The sequence below is a fragment of the Plecotus auritus genome, assembly GCF_963455305.1.
Source record: "Plecotus auritus genome assembly, chromosome: 7".
Classification (NCBI taxonomy): Eukaryota; Metazoa; Chordata; class Mammalia; order Chiroptera; family Vespertilionidae; genus Plecotus; species Plecotus auritus.
The window spans coordinates 9989702-10013765 of record NC_137774.1 but is presented as its reverse complement, the minus strand read 5'-3'; the positions used below and the strand labels follow the sequence as shown (position 1 = coordinate 10013765).

Sequence of the window (24064 nt, the reverse complement as noted above, 5' to 3'; positions counted from 1 at the left end):
GAGGCGCCTTCAGCGCGGAGAGGGCTGTGGGCAGAGCCGGCGTCTCTCCAGGGCGCCTCCAGCTTGGGAGTACCCGGGCGGCAGGAGCCCTCGGGACTCACCTAGGCACGCTCCCCGCGCCCCACACCCCTGACCGGAACCCGCCTCCGCGCAGCACCCAGCCTCCCGGGGAGCGCGCCTGGTCGCGCGCGCCCCCGCCCGCGCCCGCGGCGCGTCCCCGCCCCGGTGCAGCCCCTCCTCCCCGCTGTGTTTATTAGGGGAAGGAGGGCGGAGGCGGAGGCCAGTTCCCTTGCTCCAGTCGCCGTCGCCGCCGCCAGTGTAGTTGCATCCGCGGCCGTCTCCCGCCAGCTCGCTCCGGGGAGAGAGTGCGCGCGCGAGCCCGGGCGTCCCCGCCCCAGCCTTTCCCGGAGCCATGAATCCCAATTGCGCTCGGTGCGGCAAGATCGTGTACCCCACGGAGAAGGTGAACTGTCTGGATAAGGTGAGCCCGGGACCGGCAGACGCGTCTTTGCCATTCCCGACCAGTGCTCCAGATCGGGGGAAGCGAGAGGGGCCGGGTCCACGCCGCCTCGTCCCCGCGATCTCGGGAGGAGGAGGGAGGGCGGTGTCATGGGGTGTTGGGGGACAGACCCCAGTCTGGAAATCCCTGAGACCCGAGGCGAGGCGAGGCGAGGCAAGGAGTCCACGCGTGGCGGGCAGCCAGTATGGAAGAGTGGGCTCTGTGCCCCGGGGTTGGGAGAAGGAAGAGGGGTAGGGAAGCCAGGCCACGGGTGGAGGCTGGGGGAAGGTTAGGGGTGCAGTCCCGCCCCCTAGGCCCGGGAGAGTGAGAGAGACGGCCGCTCCCTCTCCCCGCCGCCCGGAACGCCAAGTAGGCGGAAGCGCGGGGCTCTGGGGGAGGGGGCGGCGGTGCGGGGGCGGGGCAGCGGCTGGGGGGCCCCGCGAAACTGTCCGCTGTGGCCGCGAATGGCTGGGCTTCCTGGCCTGGAGACTGGGTTTGGGGGCTCCAGCGGGCGAGTGTTGCATCTGGTGAACTGGGCTGCGGATAAGGACCTGAGCCCCACTGCGAGACCCCCTGTCTTGGACGATTTGTCGTCCCCTTTGGTGGTTCAGCGGCTCCTAGACCGCGGGTTAATGGTAGCTTCCCAGCCCCCACCTCAAATTAGAGGCCAACTCGCCGTGCTGGGCTGCTCAGTCCGAGCGGGGCGGGAGTAGGGTGGGTGGCGGGTGCTTCGCGGAGATCTCCTGAAATTGTGCTCAGAGCTTGAGACCGGCTTGTAGAACAAAGAGCTAACTTTTCAAAGCAGGTTTACCCAATGGAGGGTGGGGTTGGCTGAATTCAGGGGAAGGCAAGAAAAGGGGGAGGTGTTTGGGGGGAGGGGAGGGTGGCCTTCTGGAAATTCACTGTCCCCTGGGGCCCTTAGGATTTCGTCCCCCCCACCCATGCCGGACTTGTTCATCTGGTTGCCATTATGCTTTTGGAGGGGGTGGGGGTGGAGAGTAGAATTGGGTGTTTCCAGCAACTTGGGGAAGGATCTGGTCCTCTTTTTAGCTTCCTTAGATCCTGAGGCAAAATGCGTCTCCTCTGCATCCCTCTTCGGGTCTGGAGGAGTGGCTTTATGATTTTTGTCCCCTTCCTCATCCGGGCCACTTCCGAAAGCTGGCTCCAAGTCCAAATACTACCTCTTTTTTTTTTTTCCCCTGAAATGGCAGGAATGGGGGGCATGGGATGGAAGAGGGGTGCAGAGCCCTAGGGCCAAGTTCATTGCTCACCTGACGCCATGTTCGTTTGGGAAAGGACAGTTCATTGGATACTTAACTCTCCCGTTTGGGGTTGGAGCTTCCTCAGTGACCTTTGGCCTCTGAGTCAGGGTGAAAGGGTGTGGGGTTCCAAGGTTTTGAAATACTTTTGAACTTGTTCTTGGAGAAAGGGGCATAGGGGGCTGCTGCTGTTTCACTGTCTCTCCTGGGCTGGGCCAGACAGGAGGAAAGGAGGGCCCTGTTGTGGACACAAAGGATGTGGGCCCTGGCCTTCCCGATGACTATGCCAACCTCTGGAGGGTAGGACTTGAGCTTGGAGGCACCAACTGAGGAACCGTTTGTCCTTGCACACAGGTGTTTTTGCCCTTCCCTGGTGGTGGGGATTTTGGCCTCTGTAACTTGCGTGCCCTGTGCTCTCCTTCTCCACAGTCATGAATTGGCAGGAGGCTGTGGGCACTTTTCCCATATAAGGCAGAAGCAATGTAGATGAAGAGCTTGCTAGCCCATCCTCATTCCAGGTGTTCTCCCAGCAGCTTTATGAATGGTTCTAGGCCTCAGTGTTCCATATCTGTCAGATGGGTATGATGATGTCATTTCCTTGGAGGAGGGGCAGTGCACTAAAGCACCGGGATGTGGTATAGGCTGTGCGTTACCTATCTTCCTGGGATACTCTATCTGGCCCCACACCTGGCTCCTCTTGTAAAGAACGTTGGTGCTGTGTATCAGAGGGGACGAGGGCAGGAATCCCGCAAGGTACCCTTCCCAGTAGCTGTTCTCTCTTCCCACCTGAAGAGGACAGTCAGGTGGGGGCTGCCTTGGGAAGTGGGGATTAAAATATGTTTTTATTGATTTTTAGAGAGAGAGGAATAGAGATAGAAAAACATCGATGAGAGAGAAATATCCATCGGCTGCCTCCTGCAGATCCCTTCTGGGGATCGAGCCTGCATCCTGGGCATGTGCCCTGTCCTCACATCGAACACCGAGAGCTCCAGGTTCCTGGGTCGACACTCAGCCACTGAGCCATACCTGCCAGGCATCCTCCCTCTCTTTTAGAGCTTTCCCTAGAGGAGGTGGTCCTGGGGAATCCTCACCCCCTGCTCTCAGCTGGAGGCCTGGAACATCCAGGTATCAGACCTCTTCCTCCCAACTCTCTCCAGGCAGTAAAGATTGGCACTTCCTACTGGGGAACTGATGCCCCAAGGGCTGAGACCTGCAGAGCATTTAGTCCCCTAGGCAAGGTTGCTAACCAACTTCCCCAGACTTTCAGTTTACAATAGGAGAGAGTCAAATTAGACCCACCCAGCTCCCTATGATTTCCCTACAGCACTCAGCCCACAATCTGACCCAAAGCACAAGACATATCCTTGGTGTTAACCTTTATTCCTCCCTGAGCCTTATCTCCCAAAGGCTTAGGTGAGTGAAGGCCATGTTACCTCTGATGGCCACCCTGCCTCCAACTTGCAGTACCCAGTGTGTTGTGCACGCTGGATAAATATGTATTGCTGATGACGGTGTTGGAGCAAGGAGATCGAGGTTCCCTTCCCCAGAGGACTTCTGGGATTAAAGTTGGGGGAGAAACAGGGTGACCTCATTGGCTCATTCATTGGACAAATATTTATTGAGTACCTACTTTGTGCCAGGCGCTCTAAAGGGTTGCCCTTGCAAGGCCTTTGGGAAGGGAGAGAGGAGCTGTGTCTCAAAACGTCCTCTACATGTTGAAAGAGGAGGATTTGTATCCCAGACCCTGTTAAGAAGCATTTGTAGCTGGGAGCCTGTGTGGTCAAGAACCTTGCCCTGCCCCTGTCCCTGGGCTTGCTTTCCTGGGCTCCTGAAAGCAGGTGGAGACAGGCATTCTGGAAGTGTAGAGGACTCGGGGGTGCCAGTTTCCCTGGAATCCCCCAGTAGGAGGGCTCCCTGCCTCTGGTTGTCTAAATTGCCCCCTACCATGCCCTCTCACTTCCCTAGGGGCCGGCAAGCTAGAAGGAGACTGGGCTGGACACACTGAAAAGATAAGTCCTTGTAGCGGTGGTGCCCCATTTTACTAGCTAAAGCGGAGGGTGCCCCACAATCACCTTGTGGCCATCCATTCATAGCAGCTACTACTTATTGCGAGGTGCCAGGCTCAGTCTTCGCAGCAGCTTCACACAACAGATGTGGTTGCTCCCGTAGATGATGAACCCCATACGTGGAGGCTCAGACTGTGTATGTGGCTTATTTCCCTCTCAGCCAGAGGTGGAATTCAAATCCGAAGTTCTTTGTGCTCCGCTCTTTTGCCTGTTATGTTGGCAAAAAGGTACTTTATTGCCCAGCCAGCTTGGCTTTGTGGTTGAGTGTTGACCTCTGAACCAGGAGGTCATGGTTTGCCTGGGTTGTGGGCTTGATTCCCAGTGTGGGGCATGCAGGAGGCAGCCAATCAATGATTATCTCTCATCATCGATGTTGCTCTCTCTCTCCCTTCCTCTCTGAAGTAAAAATATATATATATTTAACAAAAATATATATACATTTTTAAGTACCTTTATTTACACTACCTCATTAGTGTTCCTGACCCTGACCTGAGGAATGCTCTGGGCCTGGGCCTTTCCAGGAGCTGGGATACTAGGAATAATCATCTCCCCTGGGAATTTGTGGAATTGCAGCCAAAGTCTATGACTTTAAACCAGTGCCTAGGTGACCAACTGAACTAGGTTGGTGACCCAGCCAGGGTGGAGCTGGTGTTACCCCTAGATAAGGGAAAAACCATAACCCTAGGGCAGTGGTTGGTAAACTGCGGCTCACGAGCCGCGGTTTGCTGCTCTGTTGACTAATGAGTTTGCTGACCACTGCCCTAGGGGACAGGGAAGGAGAGGAAGGTCTCATCCTCGAACCCTGAGTCAGGTAGCCTGGGTGCAGAGGGCAAGATGCCAGGCTGCAGGCACAGTGACCTGAAGCTGGCCGCATTCCCCTCACCCAGAGCTGTGAGCAGCACTTGCCCCACCTCCGCAGTGATTACCCAGAGATAGGAGCTGGTCCAAGCCACGCCCAAGTGTGGGAGATTTACTCCTGCCCCACCAGCCTCTGCTTGTCTTCCTGTGGAGTGGGTTTTCTGTGGACTGGGCTTCAGCTTTGGAGCTGCAGGCAAGGAAGACTAGAGGGCAGGCTGGAGCCTTGGGGGAAGGGCTGAGAAGCTTCGAACAGAGGCCTGATTTTTTGTGAAAGGGAAACAGTGGACTTCAGGGCAGTGGGAAGGATTAGAGTTGCTTGCCCAGAGGTGTACTTTGCTCCAGATCCTGAATCCCAGAGTCTCAGGAATGCTTCACTGACATCTTCTTCCTGGGGCCTTTAAGAAAGGGGGACAGGAGAAAGGCAGACCGAGAGGGTCATTGTGGGGTTTTATTGACTTATTTCCCTGACTGAGCTGTTCACCCCACCTGATTGAGACAGGGAGGGGGTGTCCTGGTCCAGGCTGGGCCCCTGGGGCTGTTGAGTGACTCGCCATATTCTGTCCTCCCTGCCCTCCACTTGCCCACTATAAACAGGACACAGTGGCAGGCGCTGCTGATTGTCCTGAACCTTGGATCCCTTCTCCGGTGAGGGAAGTGACCTGACGCAGCTAGCTCAGAGTGCAGCTAGCTCTAGCTCAGAGCGTGAGTCATCTCTTTACTCCTCTGCGCACTTCTGTGGGACCATGCTTTTAGTTCCACTTTACAGCCGCAGAGTTTACTCATGATCCTGAAGGCACTCGGACTACCTGTGCTTTTATTATTCTGCTCTCGAGCCCCCATTAGGGAACAGAGAGCATCACCCTCAGACCCTAGTATATCTATCTAGCTGAAAGCAAGGGGTGTCTGGGGGTGAGGTGGGGAAGAGCTAAGGATGGAAATGGGTACCATCCCTTCATATCGGGGGTCCCCTTCAAATGGCAGCCGGGAGGGGTCTTGTGGAACCCCTGGATTGGGTGTTGGCCCTGAACCCCCAGCCCAGTCAGTATACCCTGCCCCTTTCCAAGGGGCTTGACACCAGGGTGAGATCCTAGCCATCTGCTGGGCGGGTGTGTGTGTGTGTGTGTGTGTGTGTGTGTGTGTGTATCTGTCTCCTTCCCTTTGTCTCCCTCAAACTCATCAGGAGGCAGCTTTGGAGGTCCCCAGTCCTAGGACAGTGTGTATTCCTACAGATGTGTGTGTGTGTGTGTGTGCGTGTAAGTGGGTCATGGTCTGGATTCCAGAGAATATTTTTCCTGGCAGGCCCCTGTGGGGGTGGGGGGAGGCAGGGGCCTGGGCAGCTGAGCAGGCAGAGGCCAGCAGGCTGGGTAGTGACAGGGCTGGGGCGCTCTGCCAGTGCCTCCCAGGTATTGGGGGAGGGAGAGAGGCTGCCACTGTGGGCACTGACTGGGCAGGGACTACCCTCTTTCATTTTTTATTTATTTATTTTTTAAAATATATATTTTTATTGATTTCAGATAGGAAGGGAGAGATAGAAACATCAATGATGAGAGGCAATTATGGATTGGCTGCCTCCTGCATGCCCCTACTGGGGATCGAGCCCGCAACCCAAGCATGTGCCCTTGACCGGAATCGAACCTGGGACCCTTCAGTCCACAGGCTGATGCTCTATCCACTGAGCCAAACCAGCTAGGGCAAAGACTACCCACTTTTAGTTTTTCTGGTGGGTTATATGTGTTGGGGTTTTGCACCTGGAGTCTGGGCTGGGCTGTGGGATAGGCGGATAGGCCTCGGTTGGGGTGGGGGCTAAGCTTAGATCAGCCATCCCTTTGCTTCCAGACTTCCAGCTGGCCTTCTTCCCAAAACAGTGGTTCTCCTATCACTTCATTTACTGTTGTGCCACTGGGGATTCCTTCGGGTCCCCCTGACAGGTAAGCACCCTATTAGAAGGTGATTACCTCCCAAATTACCCCTGCGCCTCTGGTTGAAGTGGGCCAGGGTAGGGGCCATGGTATCCCAACCTCCCAGCTTCTTTTTCTTCCTGTCCCCTCCTCCAAGGTGTCCCAGGAAAATAGAGTGGTAGGAACACACATTTTAAAAGGCACTGCCTTGGGGGAAATTCCTTGGCAGGTGGCCAAGAGCCAGCCCTGTGCTGGTCACCTTCAAACAGCTCCCTGGACCCTCCCCTGGCTTCTGGCCTTCCCTGAGGGCTTAGGAGTGTCTCCCGTGACTTCTGGGAAATGGGGCAGAACCAAGCCGGTCGGGTCACCCAGGCAGCCTGGCTTCTGGGGTCCTGGAAGCTGGACTCCTGGTCAGTGCAGATTTCAGGGCTAGACTGCGATCCCAGGTGCATTGGTCTGGCCCAGCGTCACCATTGCTGAGGATGAGGTCCCTTCTGTTGCCTCCTTTCCCCGCCCTCCTGTTCCCCTCCATTGGTCTTACTGGATTGGCCCGTGTGTGAAAGTGGGTCATGGTCTGGGTCTCTTGGCGTTGCTGGCGTCTTACCGGTCACCTACCCTCATAGCATTGTAGCTGTGGCTGGGCACAGTGAAGCCCCACCTGCACCCACACACAGAAAGTTCCCGAGTGTGCCTCTGAGCCCTCTTGGTTGAGGTTCATAGCTGCTGTGCCCAGCATCTAACATTCGGGTACTTAGAGGTGCCAGGGGCTGCGCTGTGGGCTTTGCAGGTGATTTCTCATTGAATCCCCAACAGTCCCAGGAGGAACGGATCTGGAAACGGCTCAGCCGTGTGGTCCCTGACCAAGGTCACATAGCCAGTCAGGGGGGCTCTCCGATGTCTACTAATGGGGGTTCCCCTTCCAAGGCTTTTAAACAGAGCCCTTCAGGGCCTCAGAGAGAGAGAGATGCTGGGTCCTCTCCTGGGTAAGGGCTGGGAGAAGGGTGAGGGAGGGAGAAAGGGTGCGGGAGTGGTGGATAGAGCTAGAGCACCCACTCCTACCCTCTGGTTGGGGGTCCCACAGGAAGTGGGAGGTGCCAGAGCTGGAGCCCCTGGTGTGGGAGTTAGGAATGCCTGCGGGTTCAGGGCCAGGCCCTCCTCCTCCTCCTCTTCTTCTCTAGGCCTTGTCAATGCTGAGGAACTGCACCTCATGTTCAGCAGCGGTCTCTTAGCAACCCTGGTCCAGCTTTGCACCAGCAATGAGGCTATTCCAGCTTGGGGGCAGCAGGAGTGGTCTGGGAGGTGGAGCTGACCTTTGGGGACAGCTTAGCACTACTATTCCTGGCCTCTTCCCCACTCACCCTACACATCTGCTCTTCTCCCCATCCTTACAGCTCGAATAACTGATTGGGTGGGGAGGGGAGGGTAAAAAAGGGGAGTGTGTCATTAGCTGCCGGAGCTGTGACCTGCGATGTCCCCAGCTCACCTGGTGGAGCTGGAGTGCTCCTTCCCAGGGCCTGAGCCCCCTTCCTGAAGTCCTGTGTCTGATGGGTGTCCTCCCTCTGCCTCTGTCCCCAGTTCTGGCATAAAGCATGCTTCCATTGCGAGACCTGCAAGATGACACTCAACATGAAGAACTACAAGGGCTACGAGAAGAAGCCCTACTGCAACGCGTGAGTCCTGCCTGGGGCAGGTGGCTGGGTGGGTGGATCCCCGGGCGGGTCCCTGGACTCCCTTCCTCATTCTTCCTTCTGTTCTAATAACCACAAGGGGACGGGGACATTGCCGAGCTTGATTAGTGTCAGTCCCATGTCATCTTCACCACAGCTGGATGCAGTAAGGGCTCTTATTCCCATTTCACAGAGAAGGAAACTGAGGCTGGGGGAAGGGAAGGGAAGGGACTTTTTCAAGGTTACATGTCTAGTGAGAGGCTAGTTCAAACCCAGTGAAATAAGTATGTTCCTCCCACTGCACCCGGCTGGGAGGGTGGGATCCAGAGGAAAGAGCGAGCGGCCCTGTTTCTGCCCAATTGTGTTCTCTGCTTCTCCTTTCCTCCTTTCTCTCCTCAGAGTAGCCGTTGACTGTCTCCATCTCTCTATCTGCCCCCTGCCAGAGCCTGGGCACTAATTCTTTGGGGGCTCCTGGCTGAGCCCTTCCTGGTGGGGCAGCAGGAAGGGGGTGGCCTGGCTCCGGGCAGAGTTCTTCCCTGTGTGGCGAGGAGGCTGTGGAGACCTCCAGTCCTTTCCAGTGGTGTTGGCTTGGGCTCTGTTCCCTCTGCACGGGGACCTGCAGCCTGGCCTGCTGCGGGGAGGTGGGAGGTAGGGTCCCTCATCCCATGCTGTTCCAGAGGGTACAACACCTTCCGTCTTCAGGGTGACCTTGGGTGCGTAACAAGTGCAAACTCTGCCGGGTCTAGGGCGCATGCAGCACCTCACAGCCACCTGCCGGGTAGGGGTTTTAGAAGGTCAAGTCCCTTCACGTAGGTGGTGGCAAAACAGTTCAGCAAAACTCTGACTTGAGTCCAGTTGTCCTTTAAAATTCCCAGTCGGGAGGCTCTCTGCAGCGGAAGTCTACCCAGGAGGGGAACTTTGGGACGCGTCTACGTGGGGTTGGGGGTCTTAAACCCCTTTGAAAGGCTGCCTCTCTCCCCCTCTTTGCACCCTCAGTGCCCTGCTAATCCCACAGCCTTCTCTCCTTGGTGTCTTTTTCACTCATTAGGTAAGTATGGCCTGCCCGCTGCTGCGTGCTAACCTGTGCCAGGTGCTGGGAAAACAGATTTCTGATAAAATCTTACACTCAAGAAACAACATGTGTGCCCTCCCTTCTGGGAGGGCTCGGGGGCACGGGGAAGGTCGCCTGGGTCCCCCTCTCTTCCCTCAGCTGCTCCTTCTCTTCTATTAACTTACTCTGGCCCTCTCCCCCCAACCTCCGCCCCCCCCCAAGGGAAATGGGACATTCCTCGAATTCTTAAGGACTCACACAAGCCCTGATTCTCTGCCACTTCCTCCCTCTGTTGGGGAGTGGGGTGGGGTTCAGCAAAGCCCGAGGCTGGGGCAGTTTTAACCCCTGGATTGCTGGACCACTTCAGGCTGGATTCTGGGCACTGAGGGTCCTCTGGGGGCAGCTTCTGACCCTCAGCCTCCCCAGGCAGCAATCTGGCTGAGCCCCCAGCCCCGTGGGTGGCAGGGACTGGGGCTTCTCTGTGGCTCTTCCCTAAGGCTGCAGTAGCCTAGAATTCAGGGAGCATTGGGAGTTGGAGAAAGAAATCAGAGGCGTGTCCTTGTTTTCTCTGTATTTCCTCAGCCCAGTGCCACAGCCCCAGCTTACTTTTCTCACTCTCTTCTGGGGAGGCTGCAGTAAGTGGGGTGAGGGGCTCCTTGCATCGGTGGGGGGGCTCCAGGGGAGGCGGAAGGCGAAGCGGCCCTCCTTGCTTGGATGCTGCTTCCAAGCTGCCTAGGCAGGTCTGTCTCCTGGCCTCTAGCCAGAGCAGTGGGTTGACCCCTCTCCGTTCCCCCAGCCTTTACAGCCTTGGCCTATGCCGGGCCCAGTTGACCTTTGGCCCAGCTGGGGTGTTACCTGGGAAGGAGAAGACTTGGGGCTTTGTGGTCCAGCTGTGTTTCGCTCCAGTGTAGTAGCACCTTGCCCGAGGCATTCACACTCCTCAGCCAGCTTCTGCTGAGCAGTTGTCTGTGCCAGCGATTCAGACAGGGAAATTCCAGGATAAACCAGATGCAGGCCTGGCCTGCAAGAGCTCCCTGTAGACCTGCCTGAGCCTCGGTTTCCCCAGGGTTCAAGCTTCCTACCCTGGGACGCTGGACCAGACACCCAAGGGTACCGGGATACTGAGTACCTGCTCTGTGCCAGGCACCGTGCTGGGTGTTCACTGTCATTCCTTCCTGTTTTCTTCCTGCCTCTGGCCCCCTCCTCCAGTGACATCCAGGTTCCGAATCCTGGGGTGTCCAGGGTGTAGCTCTGCCCTTTGCTTTGTGGACCAGGCCTGGCTTCCTTCTCAGCAGCACCTCCCGCTCAGAACCCAGAGAGGCAGGTGGTCTCTCCTGGCACTTTGCCAGGGAGTTGGGCCCACCCAGTGCGTGAGTGTGAGGCCTCCACGTTCTGCCTGTCTCTGGCTCGTCCCTCAGCCGGGATCTTGCAGGGGGATGGTCCAGAGGGAAGAAGCCTGTCTGTCTTTTCCCAGAGGCATCTCAAGACTAATTTAAGTTCTGGAAAGTGGCTGCAAGCAGCAAAAAGGCCTCTTCTATTCCTCTCCGTGCTTTAGAGTGAGGTATGGGGGAGCATACAGGCCAGAGCTCACAGCTGGGCTGCTGGGCGGTGGCGCACCCCTATGGACATGCACTCACACATGTGCCTGGTATGTATCCAGACACACGCGCTGCCGGACGTGTGGCGGGGGAGAAAAGCCAGGGAGGTCGACTGGATAGGGTGTGTTTGTGTTCACGCTTCCCAGGCCACAGCCACCCAGGCGTTGCTGTGCTGTGGGCAAGGTAGAGGCGTGCGTGCCTGTTTTTGCACAATAGCCAGCAGTAGGAAGGCCCATTAATTGAATTCTTTCTTGAAGTGTCTAGGTAGGTGGGGTGAGTCTGCTCCATTTTGGTTAGAGGGATCGTTATACCCTTGCTTATTTGTTTTCTAAGCTACATTTTCTGAAAGGTGGCAGATCTGTCCCCACTACAAACCTGCTGCTTTCTTTTCAGGCAAATAGTCTCAGAGTCTGGAGGGCAGGGGCAGGGGCAGGGGCAGGGGCAGGGTAGGGGGTGGGGAGAAATGTGCTATTCTTTCTTCCTTGGGGGCATGACTCCTGGAGGCTGCAGACCGGGGGTGAAGTTGCAGGCCGAGAGGGGAACGAACCAGCTTTTGGGGTGTCAAGTGGGGGAGTAGACATGGGCTGGGGAAGAAGGAGGGGTGCTCCATTGTATCCTTCCCCTCTTCACTGACTGCAGATATCTGGGCCCATCCTTCCGTGTCCTTGAGCTGTGGGGTGAGGGGCTGAGCACTTGGTTCTAGGGAACAAGGGACTGTGGTCCTGCGCCTTCCCCCAGGCCTCAGGGAGTGGGGTGGGCCTGTGCGGGACTCAAAGTGTCTGGATTCTAGCCGACTCTCAAATCCCAGCTGCTCTTAGGGGAAGGGACAGTAGCGGGCAAATCCAGGTCTGTGGCATGGGGCTTTCCCATCTCCCCAGAATTTTCTGCCTCTGACTGAGCAAAATGGGACCAGATGTCTTAGGGAGCCAGGTTAGCGCCAGGAGTGGGAAGGGTTTGTGTGATGTGTGTTTGGGACAAGGAGACATCCTCAAAGGGGCCTCCACAGTGGCCAAATGCAGCCTCTAGGCAGCCCCTGCCCCTCACTCTCACCCCCAAATCCTTGCACTCAGAGACGTCACGGCCTCAAGGAAGCTCAGGGCTCCTCATACTCCCATTTCATAGATGAGGAAACTGAGGCCCCGTGTTTCCAACCCTTGGCCAACTTGGCAGAATCATTCCTTTTTATTTTTATTTTTCAAAATGTAGTCTACATTTTTATTATTATTATTATTGATTTTTTTACAGAGAGGAAGGGAGAGGGATAGAGAGTTAGAAACATCGGTGAGAGAGAAACATGGATCGGTTGCCTCCTGCACACCTCCCACTGGAGATGTGCCCGCAACCAAGGTACATGCCCTTGACCGGAATCGAACCTGGGACCCTTGAGTCCACAGGCCCACGCTCTATCCACCGAGCCAAACCAGTCAGGGCTCATTCTTTTTTATGTATTGCCATCAGGGGCAGTAGCTGGCTTTGATTTTACAGTTTGTCTCCAACCCCTGAGGGCTGGTAAGTTCTTCTTCATGTCTAGCCTTGATCTTCTTGGCTGCTCCGTTTTTTTTTCCCCTCCGGTCAGACAATGCCTCCTTGTTGCTTCCTATCCCCACCACTTCAGCCCCGAGGCCTGGGGGACTGGTGAGAAACTGGGTTGGGGGGAGCCCTCCCTGCCGCCCCTGGGCAGTGTTCCCAGCTGGGGATCAGCGGCTCCTTCCAGAGGCAGGATGTCGGGACTGGTGTTCTCTCCCCCTCCTTTTGGGAAAACCAAAGGCTCCTTGTTGCTTTTTGTTGATGTATTTTTGTTCCTCTTTGAACAAAAAGCTGTGGTTTTGAATGAGTCCGAGGCTGGAAGAGGCGAGGGTGCGTGCAGAAGGGGGCGCGGGTCTGTTTTTGCTCTGCCTCTGGAACACAGCTCATGGCAGGACTGGGAGTGGGGCTACGCCTGGCTGAGCCCTTCCTGGTGGGGCAGCAGGAAGGGGGTGGCCTGGCTCCGGGCAGAGTACTTCCCTGTGTGGTGAGGAGGTTCTTGTCCCTAGGAAGCCCATGGCCGGAGCCCAGCCGCTTCTCAGCATCCTCCCTGTCCTTCCAGGTGGCTCAGAGGTCCTCAGGCATTACCCTGCTCCTGGGGGCAGGCCCCTTGTCCTGCATCCCTGCAGGTCATTGTTTGGACTCGAGACACCCTCTTTAGAAAAGTTATAAGGAGAAGGTGGCTTCTGACGGGTAATGACCGAGAAACCCCAGAGGGTCTCTCATCATGGCCACGCTTGGAAACAGGTTGGGTTTGAAATATGAATTCCTTTGTTCTCCACCCACCCTGCCAAACACATCTTTCCCCAGAGGCCTGAGAGCTGGGGCTGGACTGGGGTCCCCCTGAGAGAGAGATGTCCGCTGGCCCTTAGCTGGCTGGGTAGCTATGGTGGATGGGGAGAATGCCCTGGGCGGTGCTCCTGGACACGGAGCCTCCATTTCTTTCTCTGTGAAATGGGCACATTGATCACACTGACTTTTCTAGTCCGTGGCCTTGTGGCAGATCTCAAGGGGGCGTGTGCACGGGGCACAGTCCATCAAGAAATCGCTTCGTGTGCCTCTAGGTTCTCTTGGAGGGTTAGGCTAATCCTAGCAGCTGCCTGATTTCCCTGCCCCGTCCCTGTTCTTGCCCTCATGGATGCAAGATCCTGTCCCCCGTCCCCCAGACTCCCTGTCCCTGAGCCTCTCCTCCTCCGAGCAGCAGCCGATCCTGCCACCGAGGGTGGGGAGGGACCTGCGGAGGGCCCGCCGCTGGGAATGACCAGCATGGAGGCTGGCCACGAAGGGACAAAGAGCGGCTGTGCTCTGGACCCAGCTCCGGGCCGGGGTGAGGACGCCTGGTTCTCCCCACGCTGGCCCCTTGTTCCCTCGCCATGGCCCCGTCTGGTGGTGGGGCTGGGGTTTCAGTGGGGTCACTCGCTGGGGGCGGGGGGCCCCTCTTTCTGCCTCGGTGCTCACAATGGCATACACACACATCCATTCATCTCGACTGGGATGTGAGGGTAGTGGGTGGGCAGAGCTTCAACCTGAGGACGGAGCGGGAGGGAAAAGGTAAAATTCCCAGCAATTGTTTCTGGAAGGAGGTCAAAGGAGCCCTTTCCAGGGCAGTCATGCTGGTGGGGGAGGGGCGCAGCTCTGCTGCTGCTGTGTCCACCCCTCGAAAGGCGGATTTCTGGCATCTGTCCTCCTCGCTCCACTGTCTGCAAGGATCCTGCAGACACAGTCTCCTGGCGTTGTCCTCAGGGGTCCTCCACAGTTGAGGACACCCTTGCTGCCGGTCTCCTCCCCACCCCCACAGACCCTCTCTCTCTGTCTGCTCTCCCCGCTCTCCTGCCTGGAGCTGAGGATGAGGTTGCCATGGGAACCTGAAGCGCAGTGAGCAGGGGAAGGGAAAGGCAGAGTTGTCAAGCCAGGGCTGGGGGCTGTGAGGAGGGGACAGGGTTGACCCAGCAGGGGGAGGATAGCCCGAACTGCATGTCAGTCTGCCTTCCTCTGGCCTGGGGTTGGGTTTAGGAGGCGGGGGTAAGAGATGGGAGGCTCTGCACTCTTAAATCCAGTTCATCTGATGCAGGATGAAAATCCCTTCCCTTCCCCTGCCACATTAAGCCGAGTCCACATCTAGGCTGGTTACCCTTTCCCTTCCGATGGCTTTGGGAGGTCTGATATCTGGGGGTCATATGACTCCAAAGAGGGAATGAAACACCCGCCAACCTCGACTCCACATGTTCTTGCTGCATGGTTGGGGGCCGGGGGCACTCCTGAGCCCCTTGTGGTGGTGTGTAGGAGGTGTGAGTGTGGCCTGTAATGCGCCCTGTCCTGGGTGGACCTGCTGGCCTCCGTGTCCAGGAGACGCGGGTCAGGCTCATCCACACGTTGATGGCGTGTGAGGAATGCAGTGCGCGGATGAGCCTCGGAACTGCGGGTGGAGTGCGTGTCAGGTACACGTGTCTAGCTGTCCTTGGGCCACTGGCACGGGCACTCCGCTTGAACCGTGTCCACGCAGGCAAATGGGAAACCCCGGGTTTGCAGACTGGCTCCGGTGCACATGTGTTTGCCTTTTGCCAAGGCTGCCGGCTCCCCTTCCCACCAAATGCTGACCAGTGCCATCTTCTCAGGGTTAACCCTTCCCGTTGTGGGCCAGAGCCCCCCCGGAGTCTCCTTGGTCCCCCTGCCTTAGGACCTCCCCTCCCCGCCACAGGCGTCTGTCCTCACAGATGCTCTCCCCACCGCCACCCCACCCCATGATGCCTTCACAATGGCTCTTCCTTGGTGGGAGGGTCATCTCTGAAACTCTCCCTCTGAGGCCTCAGGGCCAGCCAGTTCTGCTAGAGAGCTGACTTGGACCCCTCTTGCTGTTCTCTTCCTAGCCCCTGGGAACAGAGTCCCAGTGGATCCTCCCTTTCCCTGGAACTGCTCAGGAATTTTGAATGGCGCTCCTCTGCTGTGGGTGGCCCTGGTTTCGTGGAACTGGGCCAAGCCTGGCGACTGGACCCACAGCCGTAGCCCCACATTCATCCGCGGGCCATGCCAGCTGCAGGCACCTGTGTTTACTCTTCCGTCTCCTCTCTTTCCTCCCTCTGCTGGGGCAGCTGCGGGCCTGGGCTGACCTGGGAGGCAGGAGCCAGGCGGGGCAGTGGCGGCCGGGGGTTGGGACGCAGCTAGAATCCCTTAGGTCCAAGATGGTGAAACTAGCCCAGAGGGAGCAAGGACTTGCCAGTCCACCCAGTGAGCCCGCGGCAGGGCGAGCGTCCAGCACGGTGCCCCATCCCCTGGGTCCCCCTCCAAACTCCATCTCCTGCTCGTCACTGAGGGAAGTCACGTGTTCACCAGTAGCTCTGGTTCAGGGTGGGGCAGGCGGCTGGAGAGCATGCCAGGTTTGGTGAGGACACAGGGACCGCAGGGCTGCTCACGTCCAGCTCTAGGGCGTGTCAGCCGACTGGGGCGGAGCATGCCTGAAGATCCTCCTCTTCCCTGGGGACAGCCTGTAGTCACAGCTGTGATGGGGTGTGGCCACCCAGGGCTGAAAATGGCCAGATCTCAGCTTCTGCTGAGAGGAGCCACCCGCCATTCCCTGAAATAGTTGGGGCCCATGCCGATCCCCAACCGTTTCACATTCCAGCACTTGTACACACACCACAGTGACTCAGGACTGCCTCCCCTTTCGCCGGTGTGCTGGGGACTTTGTGATGCCCTAGGGCAGTGGTCGGCAAACTCATTAGTCAACAGAGCCAAATATCAACAGTACAACGATTGAAATTTCTTTGGAGAGCCACATTTTTTAAACGTAAACTTCTTCTAACGCCACTTCTTCAAAATAGACTCGCCCAGGCCGTGGTATTTTGTGGAAGAGCCACGCTCAAGGGGCCAAAGAGCCGCATGTGGCTCGCGAGCCGCAGTTTGCCGACCACGGCCCTAGTGGGATGTAGGAGACCTGAGTTCTCGTCCCGGCCCAGCTTCAATGCTTGGTGTGATGTTGGTTTATTCAACAAATATTTGTTGGATACCAGGTACTATTCTAGGAGCTTGGGGTCCGTCAATGAGCAAAAGAGATAAAAAAAAAACCACCCCCTCACCTCACAGAGAAGTAGTGGAGAGAGAAGACAATAAGCCCATGTGATAAGTAAGTTAATTATAACGTCACCTAAGTGCACTGTGTCCTCCTGGGGAAATGAGGGGGTTGGGCCAGATGGTCTGAGAGGCCCCTGCAGATTGGCTGCAAGGGCTTCCCTGGCTCCTCCTCCCTCCACGCCAGCCCTCTCTCTGGGGGACAGGACTCTGGCCGGTCTGGTGCCTGGAGACCCAAGGGTTTGGTTCAGCGTGCTGGGTCTGGGGGAGATTGTCTGGGTGCCCATCTGGAGACCAGCCTTGTGCCTTATGCCACATTCTCTAACCTTTCTGAGCCTCAGTTCAGTCATCTGTCAAGAGGGGGACAGCAGGGTGCGTGTGAGAATTTGATGAACTAAGGCACGCATGCCTTTAGCACAGGGCGAACATGGGCCGTGGTGGCAGTGTTATCTGTCACCCTCGGGTGGCCTCTTTTCTGGCATCAGGCTGACCTCTCACCTGTACTCTGTTAAGTTGGCCCTTTGAAATACCACTCCGGATGTGTGCACTTTCTCTCTCTCACTGCCTCTTCCTCCTTCTCCAGGAAGCCCCCCTGGATATGCATGTCCCTTTCCCCTTCATTTCTGGCTCCGTATCCCTCCTGACCTTCCTCTCCTTCGTTGGCCTCCATTTCTGGTTTTAGCTGAAAGCTTTGTCCTGACCCTATCCTCGTCCCATTCTGGCCCAGCGTTCTTGACTTCCCTGGTTGGTAGACTATTAAGGCATGGATTATCCCCAAACAAGGGTGATCTGGAACCCTCAGGGTGTCCCTATGGCCTCCCTTTGGCTCAGGACAATTCTCCATGGCCCGCCAGCCACTCAAGCCTATTGCGTCTCCCAGTTCAGCTCAGGCTGAGTCTGAGCGACCCTTGCCTCCCTCTGCGTGGCTGGTGGACACTGGTCCTGCTCCTGGGGCAGGGGCGGACCTGCCCGTGGGTCAGAGGCAGTTGCCAGGAGAGAGTCGGGTCTGTGAGAAGCCCAGAGGTTCCTGCCCTTTCCCCAGAGTGACCTCCGCTTGTTCTTTCCTGCCCTGCAGACACTACCCCAAGCAGTCCTTCACCATGGTGGCTGACACCCCTGAAAATCTCCGCCTCAAGCAACAGAGCGAGCTCCAGAGTCAGGTGAGGGGCGGCTGGTGCCGGGGCCTGGTGGGGAGGGAGGGCTGTCGCAACCCCTGCATTTGGCAAGGGCTCCTTCCCCCTCGGGTTACTCAGCAAGGCCAAGGTGCTGAAATCCTGGCACTTGCCTTGTCTCCCTACCCCCAACCCTGTACCCAGTTACTTCATATTTCCTGACTTGATCAAAGGAGTGGAGGAGAGCATGCCCCCTTCTCACCTAAAGTGGTTGGAGGGGTGTCGGTGTCTGATTCTTTCTGCTCTGGGAAATTTCACGTGGGCCCCCCGAAGCCCACCTCCTCTAAGGCAGCTGTTGCCCTGTCTTCCTCCCCAAGCACCCCCACCCTCAGAGGAGGGAACTCACCTCTCTAGGCTCATGCCAGTCTGAGATTACACAGCCCAGCCTCTGTAGCCATGTCCCGATGATTCTCTCTCATCATTCATGTTTCTGCCTCTCTCCCTCTCCCTTCCTGTCTGAAATCAGTAAAAATACGTTAAAAAGAAAAAAAGAGAGAGAGGCAGTCAGAACCCTGAGGAACCTGGAGGAAGAAGTGTGGCCCCCGGGGAGGCGGGGAAAGGTGCCGGTCCGGAGGTGTGGGTGTGTGTGCACACACTCAGGTGGAGGCAGGGGAGACGCACACCCACACTCCCAGGAGGAGAAATTCAAACCGCACTAATTCCCCAGCCTTTGTTGGTCTCCCAGAAAGCTTGGCTACAGATCTTTTTTTGTCCCTGGAATCCAGTCCCCGAGGGGAACTCCTTGCTCCCCAGAGGCCCTCCTGAGTCATCTGGGTTGCAGGCCTCCTGACTGTCGGGCAGGCTGGGGCAATCATGAGAACAACCGTCATTCTGCTGTAGGTCCTCACTGAGAGCCAGGCCTTGACCTCCTCTAATCCTCACAACCAGCTGATGGAGGGACTCTTGCTATCCCCATTGTACAGATGGGAACACTGAGGTTTGGAGAGGCCAAGCTACTTGCCCAGATGCAGATTTCAAGCCCTTTGCGCAGAGCAGTTTCGTAGCCTGCTGTGGCCCTCAGCCCCATGCTGTCAACCCTCAGGACGCACCAGAAGGGACTGGGGACTTGTTAGAATGCACCCAAGGGGCTGCATCGGGCCCAGGAATCTGTGTTTTGACCGCCCTGGTGCTTCAGGTGAAAGCTTTTGGTCTCACAGACATAATTTGAGAGGCTTAGAGCGGGCTGGGGATCAGGTGGAGCGGAGGGACCTGAGCTCACCCTCTTTCTGCTGTGACAGGCGCGTGGGCGGGAGCCCTGGGCGTTAGGGCATGGCATTGGGAGCACAGCTCTAACCTGTAGGTGGGCTCCTGAGGGGCTGGGGCTGGGGCTGGGGTAGGCAGGGTGGAGGCAGGACCTGCCCACTTTGCAGGCCCCTCCCCTTCCCCCAGCTGTGTGGTGGGAGCTAGCTGCTTGCCTCCCTTGTTTTGTTTTGTTTCTTTCCTGGTAAAATGGGAACAGCAAACCCCAGTTGCCTACAGGTCGGGGGCTGGGCCTGCTGCTCTGAGGCTTGGAAGGGCTGAGCTGGCCTGGCTGGGGGTGGTGACAGGTCTGGTTCCTGTGGCCGCTGTGGGGGCAGGGCCTGCCCTAGCAGCCCGTGGCTGGCGGGAAGGGAAGTGGGAGCCTTCTCTGCCTACCCTGCCCCACCCCACCAAGGCATCAGCTGGGCTCTCTCCAGGGCCCCTTCCTGGGCAGGCATCTGTGTGTCTCAGCCCTTCCCTGTCTCCGGGGAAGCTGCCTGTGCTGTTTCAACTTTGTTTTCCCATCTCCAGATTGGTTCCCCAAATGGTTCTTTGGGTGTCTGGGACACCTGGAGCCTTCCCTGCGGGGGGAGGAACCACAGAGCCGACCAGAAATGACCCTCTGGGTGGTCCAGACCAGGCTGGGTGGAGGCAGGGAACTGGCAGCTCTCCCAACCCCCACCCCAGGCTGAAGGGAGGCAACATCTTTGGGGTGGGGCTGACTGGGGGTGTCTGTGTAGCCCCCTGAGCCCAGGCAGAAGTGCAAAGAGAAAGTCTCTTTTATTTTCCCCTCATTGTCATACCTCCAGGGTGCAATACAGCCTGGGACTTGCCCAGGGGGACAGGAGAGCCCCAGGCCTGCCCTGGAGCAGGGTCCCTACTCCCTTCTGTTGGATCTTCTAACCTTAGATAGCATATCTGTGTCCTGAGCCGATGGCCAGAGGTGAAATCCTGGATGTCCCACTATTAGCTACTGTGACCTTGGGCAAGTTATTTGAAGACTCCCAGCCTGAGTGCCTTATCTGTAAAATGGGGGTTACGTAGTCTCTCTCCAAAGGTTGCTGTGAGGATGTTGGTATACAGCAGGCATTTGGAACAGTTCTGGTATACAGTCAGCACTCAATAGCTGTTTGCATTCCTATTGTCCTGGGAAGGAGAGGGAATGGAACTCGGGCGTGATACGCCCGAGGCCTGCTGACTGCCCCCAGCACCGACCTTTCTCATCAGGTCTCCTCCCCTTCGGTGTGTGTCTAATTTCAAACCTGACTTCTTTTTTTGTTAGAGGGGAGTGGGTTACATAGGACGTGGGCCCAGCACGTAGTAGGCACCAAATAAGTGGTAAGATGGTTGGTATTGTTATTTTTTTCTATGAATTTCTTAAAGTCCTGATCTTCCCTCGTACGTTGGGTCAGTGAAGGCAGTTATTTTCCAGCCTGTGCGCCTGTTTGGGAAGTTTGTGTCTCCATTCAATTCATTCATCATTTACTCGGCAGGTATTTCTTGGTACCTGCTGTTGGCGGGGAAAAGTGCTGAACAGGATAGATCCTGGGAGGAGACGGAACACATCCACGTACAGAAAGCAGACTTGCATCGCTGGTGGTTGTCTGGTCTTGAACCTCAGCATCCGTCCTGGCCCTGCCTTGGGGGTTTCCAGGATGCGAGGCCCAGGCGCCTCCCAGGCAGAGTGTCGTCCAGTCACAGCACTTAGTCCCCTGACCCTACCCTCAGCTGGGCTGAGTGAACTTGGGCAGGTCCTTTCCTCCTCAGAGACCCTTGTCGCATCCTGGTGAGCTGTCCCAGATGCAGGTGGACACTCCGGCTTGGGTGATAAGGAGCCCTGAGGAGGGACTCCGGGCGGGGGTCTCCCCACATTCCTGGCTCCCCGCTTTTTACCTGTGACCCACTCCAACACCTAACAGCCTTTCAGAGACTCTTCCCCACCTCCATTCTCTGTCGTGAAGGCCACAGGTACTTAAAAATGGTCACAAATTCCAGAGCGTGGAGGGCTTTTAGAAATCAGCTAACTAGGCTCTTGAGAGGGGGACTGACTTGCCTAGGGACATGCAGCAAAGTGAGAAGGCCTCTGCCTTTTCTCAGCGTGCACTCCATCCAGCCCTGCCCTCTCTGGACCCCCTGTGCCAGGAGTAAATGAATTACCCTTCCCCAGCAGGGAGGGGAGGCAGTTCCCGAGCCTGGGAACTCGCTGATGTCACCACAGTGTCACCATGGCAATTATTCCCGTGGATTAGGGGCCTGGCCCTTGCCAGGCCAGGAAGTAGAGGAAGGAGTGGGGAACTGGCATCTGTTCAGCACTTCAGCAATGACAAAGCACTTTCACAACTGCCCTTATCAGTGTGTGGTGAGCCCCGCCGCCGGCTCCACCATGTGTTGGCTGCTGTAGAGCAACTGTCCATCATATGCACCCTTGATCGGGATGGGTGGTATTATTATCCCCTTTCACAGATTTGTAAACCGAGGCCCAAAAGGTTATGTCATTTGCCCAAGGTCACTTGGCAGATGGAGACTGAGCCTGTGCTGGTACCAGCTCCCTCTGGCACTTTGCCTTGGGGATAGGAAGCCCCCCACCCCATGATTCCTATGACAACCCTTTTACAGGTGAGGAAACCAAAGCCAGAGGCCTTGCATTTGGGGCTTCTGTATCCAGAGCTGCATTTTTCTGGCTCTAAGTGCCTTACCTGCCTGCCGCCCCCTTCTCAGAGGGTTTTCGCGCCCCCCCCCCCCCCCCCCCGATTAAGAGGCACCATGCTGGCCCAGGTCTTCCCGGGTGGGCTAAGGCTGGGCAGTTCTGGGCACATGGGGTGGGCTGGTACCTTATCATTGTTAATTTTTCTGTCCAGGCCTTTGTTTTCAGTCTGGATCAAAACAGGAATTTCTGGAACTTTTTAGGAAGAAGCCCATGGACGGATGAGCTGGGGCGCTAGGGGACAAACAAGGACGCCTGACCCGGGTTGGGGGGGCGGGCAGGGTGCAGAGGAACTGACAGGTGGGGCCGTGGCTACAAACGTGTGTGGTTGGTTGGGTCATAGTGCAGCTCGGCACTGTGGCCAGAGGATTCCATGCCTGGGAGCTGCCTGGGCTGGTCATCCTGGAGACGGCCAGGGTCCTGGGCCTCATGTCCTGGGCTGACCTTCCAGGACAGGGCAGCCCCGTGGAGGAAATCCAGGCAGCTGGTGGGGTTTGGAACAGCTGGCTGCTGAGGTGCACAGGAAGTCCCTGGAAGACAAGGAGCAGTTCTCCACGCCCTGGGCATTTTCAGCCTCCATTCTGCTCTCTAAAGCCCCCAGGGGAGGACAAGAGACTCCTCATTATTTCAGTGTCTTGAGCGTTTGGGAAGTCCTTTCTGCTGTCTGACTTGAGTCCCTCTCTTGGAGGATCCATGGGATTCTCAGAAGAGGAGGGCAGTGGTGGGGTGGTAGGGTTCTTCCCCAGAGCGTGGCGCCCTGTTGTGAAGTGCTGTCTGTCCCCCAACAATTTCATCCTTTCCTGTGGCGCTGACCTCAGAGGCCGGCTCCAGGAAGCCGCCAGAGCCTCTCAAAGACTCATTGATCGAGTCTTCCGAGTGGCTGTCTCCCTGCCCTCCTTTCTGGGCACCAACTTTGTCCCTTGGCACAGCCCTCACTTAACTGGTCACTCAAAAACTCCCCTGTGCTCTCGACGGGCAGGGCCACATCCTGGCTGGGGTGAGGGCTGGGGCAGGCTGTGGAGAGCCTTCTTCCGATAGCTTTCTGCGAGGATGGGCGGGCGGTGACGGGTCAGGAGTCAGGCAGATGAGGCTTTGCATTTTGGCGGCTCTGGACTTTTGCTGCCAAGCTGTGTGACCTTGGGCGTGGACTGTGTGTCTCTGTGGCTCAGGTTCCTTACTCAAAACGGAGCTAATAGCCCTGGCCAGTGTTCTCAGTGGTTAGAGCATCGCCCATGCACTGAAGGGTCATGGGTTCAGTTCCTGGTCAAGGGCATGTACCTGGGTTGCAGGTTCGATCCCCAGCTCCGGTTGGGGCGTGTGTGATAGGCAACCAATTGATGTGTGTCTCTCACATCAATGTTTCTCTCTCTCTCTCTCTTTCCTTCCCTCCCTCCCATTCCTTCTCTCCCTTTGCTCTCTAAAAGTCAATGGGAAAAAATATCCTCGGGTGAGGATTAACAACAACAAAAATGGAGCTAATAATAGTATATGGTAAGATTTAAATGAGGCAGTTCGTGTAAGGCACTTGGCACTCAGAATGCACTCAATATGTATTGATGGATTATCATTTTAATATTTTCTAGTTAAGACTTCTGCTTTGAGTTGGGAGCGGGGGTGGATGTCACTACAGGGGGAGTTGTGGTCAGGATCTCCCTCTGAGCTGGTTCTAGCTCAGGTGGCCATAGGCTGGGTCCCTTTCTGCTCCCCCTGGCTTGACTCCATCCCCTCTCCCGTCTGGGCCTCCAGGTGCGCTACAAGGAGGAGTTTGAGAAGAACAAGGGCAAGGGCTTCAGCGTGGTGGCAGACACACCGGAACTCCAGAGGATCAAGAAGACCCAGGACCAGATCAGTAATGTAAGCGCCCCTGCCCCTGTGGGGCACACCACCCGCCGCCCTTCCTGGCCGTCTTCCCCCGCCGTCTCCCGCTGCCGGCTGGCAGACATGAGTGGGGCCCTTGGGCGGGCCTGCTGACGGCTGCTTGAGCAGAGGGAAAGGAAGGGAAGGGTTTGGGGTACAGATACCTTTTCTCTGTGTACCCCAGACTCTCCCTCTGCCCACAGAGCAGAAATGGACTATACTTTGGGGAGGGTGCAGGGAGGGCCTATGTTTAGCTCAATCATCCCCCTCTCTGTGAAGTTTCGTGGGTTTTTTCCTGGCTGGTGGGTGTTAGGGTCCAGAGTGGCTGTTTTGTCTGAGCACAAAGGTCAAGACTTCAGAACGGGGTGGCAGGGATGGGAGGGGCCAGCCTCCCTGTCTGCCTTTGGGTGCTGACATTGCAGTCATTTCCGCCCTCCCTCAGCTTCCTCCCCCACCGTGGCTTGCTCTTCCTTCCTGTGTAAAAACCCCAGCCAGCGCGGCCTGCTGGCCCTGCACCCCCGGGCCCGGGCCCTCCTGGGCCCAGGGTGGTCAGCAGTATGTGCTGTGGCCAGGCTGGGTGTGGAGAGTGGGCGGTGGATGGGAACAG

At 57.0% G+C, this 24064-nt stretch overlaps 1 protein-coding gene across 1 annotated transcript in view; it reads left to right on the top strand.

Annotated features, from left to right (window-relative positions):
* Positions 1-255: 255 nt before the first annotated feature.
* LASP1 (LIM and SH3 protein 1) overlaps positions 256-24064 on the top strand; it is a 40847-nt gene continuing 17038 nt past the window's right edge. Inside the window, exons 1-4 of the mRNA XM_080681058.1 lie at positions 256-481; positions 8156-8250; positions 17561-17645; positions 23347-23454. Of these exons, the coding sequence (XP_080537184.1) occupies positions 413-481; positions 8156-8250; positions 17561-17645; positions 23347-23454 (357 nt within the window). The 5' untranslated portion in view covers positions 256-412. The remainder of the gene's footprint in view (positions 482-8155; positions 8251-17560; positions 17646-23346; positions 23455-24064) is intronic.